This window comes from Sinocyclocheilus anshuiensis, unplaced genomic scaffold (genome assembly GCF_001515605.1).
Source record: "Sinocyclocheilus anshuiensis isolate Anshui unplaced genomic scaffold, SAMN03320099.WGS_v1.1 scaffold3199, whole genome shotgun sequence".
Classification (NCBI taxonomy): domain Eukaryota; kingdom Metazoa; phylum Chordata; class Actinopteri; order Cypriniformes; family Cyprinidae; genus Sinocyclocheilus; species Sinocyclocheilus anshuiensis.
The window spans coordinates 413,786-424,280 of NW_015544133.1; the positions used below are offsets into that span (position 1 = coordinate 413,786).

General features: G+C 46.1%; 1 protein-coding gene across 2 annotated transcripts in view; it reads right to left on the bottom strand.

Moving 5' to 3' along the window:
* The window catches only part of LOC107694911 (cell death activator CIDE-3-like), a 29,188-nt gene that overhangs the window by 17,736 nt on the left and 957 nt on the right, over positions 1-10,495 (bottom strand). Inside the window, exons 1-2 of one of the 2 annotated variants that reach the window (XM_016494627.1) lie at positions 3,720-4,228; positions 2,999-3,148 (exon numbers count right to left, since the gene is read on the bottom strand). In XM_016494627.1, the coding sequence (XP_016350113.1) occupies positions 2,999-3,148; positions 3,720-3,962 (393 nt within the window). In that variant the 5' untranslated portion in view covers positions 3,963-4,228. Of the gene's footprint in view, positions 1-2,998; positions 3,149-3,719; positions 4,229-10,336; positions 10,479-10,495 lie in introns of those variants that run through there. The other variant, XM_016494626.1, reaches the window with a different exon arrangement.

Genomic DNA, 10,495 nt, shown 5'->3' on the forward strand with positions numbered 1-10,495 from the left:
GTGCCGCGCTTCCACGCCCACCTCGGGACTCGGCCATAAAGCCAGTGCTGGAGCGGTCTCATATGTAACAAGCCGAGCGATGTAAGTGCTGCTGCGGCCACCATATGCCCCAGAAGCCTCTGAAAAAGTATCAGTGGGAACGCTGTCCTGCCCTTGAACGTATTCAAGCAGGCTAGCACCGACCTCGCACGTTCCTCTGTGAGGCGCGCTGTCTGTTCGACCGAATCCAACTCCATACTGAGAAAAGAGATCCTCTTCGTCGGGGAGAGTTTGCTCTTTTCCCAGTTGACCCGAAGGCCCAACAGGCGGAGGTGTGAAAGTACCAAATCCCTGTGTTCGCACAACTGATCCTGAGACTGAGCGAGTATGAGCCAGCCGTGCAAACCACAGCATGCCTGGAGACCTGTTCTAGGGGCACTCCTGCCCGGAGGAACGCAAGGTCTGACCACGGGGTGAAGGTTTGGTGACTTGGACCTGGTGAGTGCCGCATTGCCATGCCCACCTCGGGACCCGGCCATGAAGCCAGTACTGAAGCGGTTTCATATGAAGCAGCCACAGCGGTGTAACTTCCACTGCAGCTGCCATGTGCCCCAGGAGCCTCTGAAATAGTTTCAGTGGGACCACTGTCCTGTCCTTAAATTAATTCAAGCAGTTCAGCACCGACCGCGCACGTTCCTCTGTGAGGCGTGCTGTCTGTTCGACCGAATCCAACTCCATACTGAGAAAAGAGATCCTCTGCGTCGGGGAGAGTTTGCTCTTTTCCCAATTGACCCGTAGGCCCAACAGGCTGAGGTGTCAGAGCATCGACACATGAAAGTACGCGTCCTTCAGGTCGATTGCTGCAAACCAATCTCGGGGACGGACGCACCCGAAGATGCGTTTCTGCGTCAACATCTTGAACGGTAGCCGATGAAGGGCCCGGTTCAAAACTCGCAGATCCAAGATTGGCCGTAACCCACCGCCTTTCTTGGGTACAATGAAGTAAGGGCTGTAAAACCCCGACCTCATATCGGCTGGAGGGACCAGCTCTATCGCATCCTTCACCAGTAGGACTGCGATCTCTGCCCGCAGAACAGGGGCATCGGCCGTCCTCACTGTAGGGAAGCGGATACCGCTGAACTTGGGGGGACGCCGGGCAAACTGAATCGCATAGCCGAGGCTGATAGTCTGCAGAAGCCAGCGAGACGGGCTGGGTAGCGATAACCAGGCGCCCAGAAACCGTACAAGCGGGCCCAGCGGAACCACAGCCGTACCCGCAGTGGGGCAGCGAGGTGGAATACAGGGACCCAACTTGGGCGGCTTGTGAGCGGCCCGGAGAGGGGTGTGAGTGTGGGGTGCAAGGCTCACCTGGTTCCACGGGTCGCCCTCCTGGGACCCAGAGACAAAGGAAACTGCTCTTTTGTCGAGAATTTGGGTACCGTCAGCCGTGAGGCCAACGGCGGGAAAAAACGAAACAAAAGATTCTCCACCCGGCCCTCCTCCGGGGGAGGGAGTGGTGCGTTCACCATCTCCCGAAGAGCAGATCCTTCCATCTCTGGGTCGCCTGTCTCAGGGCCGCTTGCTTCTCCGCTTGCCGCCAGGTTTGACGGGGGCCTGGACAGGCGGAGCGGCCCGGCTCCACGACCCCGCTTTGCTGAAGGCTGCTGCGGATGTGGCGCGGGAGCGGAGGCGGACGTGGGGGCCCGCCCTCAGCGACGAGCAGGCTGGGGCGCTGCAGCCGGCGGACGGGTGGAGGCAGTGGATCGCCTCAGTCTGCTTTTGGGCAGCCGAGAACTGCTGGGCAAAGCTCTCGACTGCGTCGCCGAAGAGGCCGGTCTGGAACACAGGGGAATTATGGAACCGAACCTCGTCGATGTTACTCATGTCTGCCAGACACAGCCAGAGATGGCGTTCCTGGACCACAAGCGTGGACATCGCATGACCCAGAAAACTCACGGTGACCTTCGTCGCTCGGAGCGCGAGATCAGTGGCAGTTCGGAGCTCTTTCAGAACTTCCGGATCGTGACCACCCTCGAATCTTCATCGGACAGCTCTCCCTCCGATGCTGAGTTCGACTGGATATCGCTGGTACGCTCTTTGAAGAGGGCCCAGTGCGTTCCGTGGGTCGCTCCACTGGATCGGATGTGCAAGAGGAGTGATGGTCCCCAGAGGGTTGGTTCCCTGCGGGGTTTGCCATCACTGTAACCCTCAAACCGCCCGCGCTACTGCTGGAAGTGGTTCTCGTCTGTCCGCCAGAACGAGCCCCAGATCGCGGCAGCGGCAACGGGACTCCGTTGCATTGCACCTGCTGCCTTATTATACTCACGCTGTGATCGGCGGCAGCTGGATGCAATAATTGCATGCCAATGTGCATTGGCTCGTTTAGTTTACACTCGAAGTAGATTGGTCTATCGAAGCGATATCCCAATTCCTCGGTCACCGACGTGACTCGGAGTGACCGACTGAAAGGGAACTGAAAGCAATAATGTGAGCACATAAAGAGAAAGCTGATAAAATAAACACAACCCAAGAAAATTTTAAGAGAATATGAAGATGCATTATTCTCAGACTGGTATATTGTAATCTTACTCAGACAAGGATGATTAAAAAACCATATTGCTATCATAGAAATAACAAATTGATTATTTATTATTCCCCTGCTTAAACAGAGTGCTTTGATAAAGCACTCTATATTGGAATGGCTACTAGGGCAGACCTCAAATACTGTATCACCTCTGCTTATGTTCATGCTAAATTTAATTAGGCAGATGTATTCAGTGCTGTATTTAGTATTGGAGTATTCAAACCTATAGCCTGTAAATAAACTTATGTATTGCTCTTTTGCCTTCTTTCCATGTGTCACAAACACCCCTAGGTAAGGTCTAATGAACACATCTCGCTATCTCAAAGGTATTATTATTATTATCTCCACCTACACAAAATTTGTTGCAAATGTTACAGTCGTTTTCAACAAATATGTCTGTGTGCTGTTAATATCACCTCAGATGAAAACACTGACCTGCTGTGGAGCCCACTTCTGTCCTTTCCTTAAGACCATGAGGACAGTGTTGCCTTTTAAGGTCTGAAAAAAGTCCTCTGTATCCACTCCAGTTCCATCCTCATCCAACACTAAAGCACTGACGAAGTCCATGTGGAATACGTCCATCACCTAAAAGCGAAAAATCATTCAAAGAGCTTTAGAGCAACTGTGATGGAATTTCAAGCAGTGTTTCTGTTCCTGGCTGGCTCTATATGGCACTAACCCTCCAACTTTTGAGTTATCACATATATTTATTTGTTCTATACACTACTATATTAAGAGCCAAAGTAAATAACAGTTCTAATGGAAACATTATGTGATCCAACGTGTAACGAGGGATCAACGGAGTGAGTATCCATGAGCAGCTTTATTGAATAGAAGAAGTCAGACAGGCAGGGTTCAATCGCAAACAGGGAAATCAGAGGCAAGACAATGGTAGCGTCAGTGAACAGGAGAAAGGTTGCGGCAGGCAGCAAACATTACAAACGTTAGTCCAAGCAACAGAGCAAAGAGTCCAAGGCAGGCAGCAAACAATCGAGAAACAGGTAACAGTCCAGTGTAAAACACAGTAATCCAATTGAGAAATACAGAGAATCCTCAGCAATGTCAGCCGGGGCAATACAGACTTCGCAATGTGTTTGTGTGCAGCTTAGATAGTCCGGATAATAAGTGAGGGGTCGAGGATGTCCTCAGAATTTACCCGAGACCGCTCCTCCGGTCCATACCCCTCCCAGTCCACGAGATACTGAAGAATTCTTCCCCTGTGTCGGGAATTCAGGTTTTCTCGCACCTGGTAAGCCTCCTCTAGGTGGTCCACCCCTCTTGGAGCACCAGTGGCTTTAAGTAGTGAGACATGAAAGGTGGGTGAGATACAATATTCTGGTGGTAATGCTAAACGATATGAAACAGGCGTAATTTGTCGGATGATTTTGAATGAAACCATGTACCTGGGACTGAGTTTGCAGCAGGGTAGCCGGAGACTAAGGTTACGTGTGGAGAGCCAGACCCACAGGCCAGGAGTATATTCGGGGGGTAGGGTGTCGACGACGGTCAGCACACTCTTTCTGTCTTCTGACAGCTCGCAAAAGATGAGAAAGAGAACGGAAAAAAAAACGGAAAGAGAAAACAGAAAGAGAAAGCTCGATCTATATTATAGATCTATAGTATAGATCAGTGTTTCCCAACCGCGGTGCCGTCTGTCGAGAGCAGGGGTGCTGTGTAAAAATTTTTTTTTAATATTTTGAAATTGCTAAAATGTTCAAAAAAGCATCTATTATATAATATCCATATCTTAACCCTACTGTTAGACCTAGCTGAAAAACTAAAAAGCTATTTATTTAATTCGAAGGCCTGTCGTTATTTTTTATTTGTGCTATCATTATTCATTTCTTTGTTCTTATTTTATTACTGACTGCTTGTCATTTTTTATTCAATTCAAAGTTTGAAATCAAGCTATCTCGTGCTACTGCACCAAAATGACCCCACTGTAAAAGAAGAAAAACACTGAAGGTGCCGCGACTAAAAAAAGGTTGGGAAACACTGATATAGATCACGCTTTCTCTTTCCGTTTGCTCCGATTTTTAAACACTGAACTTCAAACTCATCTATGCCTTATTGTTCATTATTGAAGTAAACTTGTGTCTGTTTGGTAATTAAATAAACTGTTTTAGACCGCTGCTTGAGTTGAACGCGACACGTCCGAGTATGTGTGATACCGGTGAGTTCTCCTAGACTCAGCGCTGCGCTTTTATTTTAATTAGATAATCATCAAGCGTTCAAGAATAGAAGAAGTTAAAGTGTGAGAGTATACATACACTATCCATATGTATCAACCCTCTACATTGCGAGTAAATCACTCACATATGCGACTAAATCTTCACTCTGGGCGACTAGTAAACTTGTGTCTGTTTGGTAATTAAATAAACTGTTTTAGACCGCTGCTTGAGTTGAACGCGACACGTCCGAGTATGTGTGATACCGGTGAGTTCTCCTAGACTCAGCGCTGCGCTTTTATTTTAATTAGATAATCATCAAGTGTTCAAGAATAGAAGCAGTTAAAGTGTGAGAGTATACATACAATATCCATATGTATATAATTTTAATGCTATGGCCTTTGTGTATATATTTAAAGATGTGCATCTTTAAGCATGACTGTTGAAATGGTAACACTTTAAAATAAGTCCATTTGTAACATTAAGATTAATGAAAACTGTGCAAGTATTGTTCCTTGTTAGAGTGTGTTAATTTCAACATTTACTTTTACTATTATGATTATTACTACTACTAGTAGTAGTATGGTTCAGTACTGTTTTTTTAATGAATAACTATTTTAGTTTTTGTTCAGTATCCATTTTTAAAAACTATCGGTTAAGTAATCGTTATCGGCCAGTGTGGTCCATCCTAGCTATCGGTATCTGCAAAATCCATTATCGGTCGACCTCTAGTGTTGCCCATGGAATTAGGTAGGTCGGTGATGAAATCTATTGCAATGTGTGAACATGGCCATTGAGGGATAGGTAGGGTTGGAGCAAGCCTTCGGGCATCTGTCTGGAGGTATTACAGATGATACTGTGCTGGACATATGAGATGGTATCTGCCTGAAGCGTGGGCCACCAGAACTTGTTGGTGATAAGTTGGATGGATGCAGTCATGCCTGGGTGGCTGGAGCTGAGCTGGTTGTGGACATGCTGAATGACCTGTTTATGAAGGGCTGAGGGAACATAGGTCTTGTCTTGTAAGGTGGACATTCGTAAGAGGTGGTTCAGATTTTTAAGCCTCAACTATTTCTGCCATGTCCCATTGAACTGGAGCTATGATGAGAGTGGATGGTAGGATGGGATAAGGAGAGAGAGGTTAATAAGCAGACTCAAACTGATGGGATAAAGTATCTGCTTTAGTATTCTTGGACCCTGGGCGGTGGGTTACAGTGAACTGGAACCAGGTGAAGAACAATGCCCACCTTGCCTGCCTGTGGTTCATCCTTTTGGCGGTGCGAAGATATTCCAAATTGTGATGATCAGTCAACACTGTGAACGGGAATTTTGATCCCTCAAGCCAATGTCTCCACTCCAAAAAATGTTGCCTTCATAGCTAGTAATTCCCCACATTGTAATTTGCTCTGCTTGGCTCAATTTGTGAGAGAAATATGCACATGGAAAGAGTTTGGATGGATCACTGTGGCGTTGGGAGAGGATAGCTCCCGTGCTGGATAGATGCCCGTGCTGGAAGCAAGTATCTCCAAGACAAATTCACGTTCAGGGTCTGGATGATGAAAAATGGGGGCCGTAGTGAATCGTTACCTTAAGTGCAGGAATGCATTGTCCACAGCCAGTGACCAGGATAAACAGATGTGTGCTTGAAGAGAGTCTGAATAAATGAGAATGTAATCGATGTATACTATGACCCAACTGTTGAGTATGTCATGGAAGACATTGTTAATGAAGGCCTGGAACACGGAGGGACTATTGACAAGCCTGAACGGCATAAGCTGATATTTATAGTGCCCAGAGGCTGTGGAGAAAGCTGTTTTCCACTCATCCCCCTCTCGAATACGGATCAGGTTGTGTGTGTGAAGACAACTTATTAAATTTAATGTGGGCTGCACTTTTTTTATTGGTCATTTTGTGTTTCAAGAATAAGGTCAAAGCTTAAGAATACGCTAGAAGTTACTTAAACGTAAAATGTTTTTCTCTATTTAACAAAATTACAGTAGTGAAAGATGACTTCCCTTATTGATCACAGCTCAGGTAGATTGCATGTTTTTTTGCGCGGCTGGATGTTGGACTTATGAAAAATAATAACGTTGTTTGCATTAGCCAAAACTGATTTGCTGAAGTCAAAACACGGACAGTGAAGGGAATTGGCGTTAGTGCGACCGCCGCTTTCTGTAAAGCGGGAGCAACCAGCCGGCAGAGGATTCTGCACGAGCACACCTGCTGCTTATTACCTGGACTATTTAAGCCGCACACACATTGCGAAGTCTTGTTTTGCCCCGGCTGACATTTCTGAGCGTTCCGTGTATTTCTCTATTGGATTACCGTGTTTGACCCAGGACTGTTACCTGCTTCTCGATTGTTTGCTACCTGCCTTGGACTCTTTGCTCTGTTGATTGGACTAACGTTTGTATTGTTTGCTGCCTTCCTCAACCCTCTGCCTGTTCACTGATGCTGCCACTGTCTCGCCTCTGATTTCCCTGTTTGCTGGTGATTGAACCCTGCCTGTCTGACTTTTTAATAAAGCTGCTCATGGATCCTCACTCCGATGACCCCCCGTTACAGAAGAAAACCGATGCAGCACAAGTCAACATTCTCGCTGCCCACCAGCAACAACTAACACAACTCACATCTCTAACTTAAGAGCTGGTAAAGACTTTACAAGCCCTACGGCTGCCTGCTCCTGAATCAAGTGCTCCACCACTGATTACAGCCACCAGCACCATGCCAATGGCACACTCCACTGCCAGTCCCCACCTAGAGTTTCCAGAAAGGTTAGACGGCACTCCTGCTAAATGTAAGGTCTTTCTACTTCAGTGCTCCTTGCTTGTCTCTCAGCAACCCATGTTATACCCCACGGATGAGAGTCGCATTTCATTCATTTGCTCTCTGTTGACTGGCAAAGCTTTAGACTGGGCTACGGCCATTTGGGACTATGATCGCTAGGGGTGCAACGGATCGTGGATGATCCGTGATCCGTACGGACCAGACCCCACGGTTCAGCACGCATGCGATTCGCGGATTAACTATTAAATTTAACCATCATAGAGTTATCTAAGCTTATCGTTTGCATGTGTTGTCTTGCCAATTTACCCATTCAAACAATTTTAAACCATTCAAGCAAAAGAGAACACGCGCACTGTTTTCTACCACTGCCGAACACATCCGAAGCAAGCACACGCAGAGAGAGAGAGGCGCGATTCACACAGATTGATTCCTCTTTCACTCTCTTTGAATGGAAACATACACACAAAGTTATATTAAAATACTCGTTTTGGCAAGTATTCTGGTAAAAACAGTCGGTTATGTCTTAAGTGAACCGAAACAGTTGAGAAAGAAAGTGCATGTGTGTCAGTATATTAGGTATGTGCATTTGGTTTTAAAGAGACAGCCGCCTAAAAATACCTGCCTCTGTCTGCTATATTTAACTTATGCAGTGAAGAGCACTATTGTGTTATTTTACAATTATTAAATTTCTGCACCTAAATACTAGTGTTACTGACATTATTATTAACTTTATGTTGTATTCATCCATGAATGTAATTTGTGTAATTGTTCTTGCTTGATTACTGACTTTATTAGCTCAGCTAGTAGTTTTTGCTGTGGTATAGAAGCACTTAAATAAGCTTTCAGTAATAAATGAAAAGCAAACTTTTTTTTTTGCTGATCCGAAAAATTATCCGATCCGTGACTCAAAATCCGTAATATGGTCCGAACCGTGAGTTTTGTGATCCGTTGCACCACTAATGATTGCCCCACTTTTTCCTCATTCAATGGATTTATTCAACACTTTAAGTAGGTGTTTGAATATCCCGAAGGGGGTCGCTTCGCTGGTGATCAACTTCTAGCACTTCGACAGGGGAGAAGTACAGCAGCGGAGTTCACTCTAAATTCCAGCACACTAGCAGCTCAGACAGGATGGCTTGACGACCCGCTTAAGCTTCTCTTCCACAATATAGAACTACAATTTGAACTCGCCTGTCGTGATGAGGGCAGAACCCTGGATCAGATAATTGAGCTTGCCGTCGACACAGACAATCTTATTCGCTCACGCCACCCACACAAGAACCAGTCTCTTCGATCCCACAGTCCCCCGCCAGTACCTAACCATGAACCCATGCAAGTTGGATATATACGGATTTCCCCAGAGGAGAGAGATGTCTCTACTGCGGTCAAGCTGGTCACATGAAGGTTTCCTGCCCGACACGACCCACACAGCAATCCTCTGCGGCGGTGAGTTTCCCTCCTCATACTAACAAGTGTGTTAAAGTACCCGTTGAGCTATCTTTTGATAAAGGATCTACTAAAACCACGGCCATGATAGATTCTGGAGCGGCTGGCAATTTGATTGATTCTGACTTTGTGAAAGCTCAGGACATTCCCCTCATTCCTTGTAAATCTCTGTTGGCAGTGGCAGCGTTAGACGGGAGACCCCTGGGGGCCAGTTAATTTCAACACACTACAAATTAGATCATCCTCACCACCATTCGCTTCTACATTATACAATCCCCTGGCAACCCAGTAATTCTCGGCCTTCCCTGGCTTCAACTTCATGAGCCTCAGATTTCATGGACTGCTGGACAAATCACACAATGGTCTGAGCACTGTTTACAGACTGTTGAGCCGTGCACTCTTCAGGCAGCCACCATCAACATCGAATCCCCCGTTGTGCCCAATCTACCTGTGGAGTATGCAGATCTGGTCGAGGCATTCAGTAAAGCTAAAGCCAACCAATTACCACTTCACAGACCAAGCGACTGTGCTATTGCAATGTTTCTTGGTACAACTCCTCCTAAGGGTCGAATCTTTCCCTGAGGCCATGCCAACTTATATTGAAGAGGAACTAGCCAAGGGTTTCATTTGTCCCTCCACATCTCCAGCTCCTGCTGGGTTCTTCTATGCCAAGAAGAAGGACGGTGGTCTCCATCCATGCATTGACTACAGATAGGGTTGCCAACTGTCCCTTATTAGCCGGGATGTCCCGTATATTGGGCTTAATTGATGTGTCCCATACGTGACCTCCCTTGTCCTGTTTATTGACTGCTATGCTGATCTAACCACTGACAGATGCAACAGCAGCAGTACTGCTCACGACACTTGAGAATGATCACGTCACCTGTCATCATCCAATCACAGCCACTCCCTCACAGAGTATATGTAGAGGAAGGCTGCGGAATCCTCTGCCAGCTGCCGTCACCTAAAATAAACAATAACCGGCAAGGAACAGAGGGAAACCGAGGGCTTAAATACAAAGGGCTATTAGTAACTATAGGAACAAAGTAGGAAAATCAGGAAGACAAATGGGAACAGAAAACAAAATTGAAACAGAACAAAACTGAATATACCTGTGACATACATACATACATTTATTTATTTATTTAGTTAGTTATTTTGAGGTAGCAAACATTACTTTAAAAAAAGAACGTTTTGGTACCACCCAACCTTGAATTAATAATGAAGTCTGTGAATTTATTCAATCACTACTTTATGATTATATGAATAATTTGAGTGCAATAAAGTAACAGTCTTTCTTTCTTTCTTTCTTTCTTCCAATGCTACATTTTACTCCTTCCTTTACTCCGATCCTTTTAATTCCTGTCCTCACCTTGTTTCGTAGGTCTCTCAGGTCATCTGCCATTATGCCTTTCTTAATGGAGCGATCAGAGTTGATGACTCGGAAGGGTCTGGAGTGCTTAGGCCAACGTGGTAAGAGCTGCTGTGTCATAGAACCACAGGCTGATATGCATCTGTGGACGTGAAACAC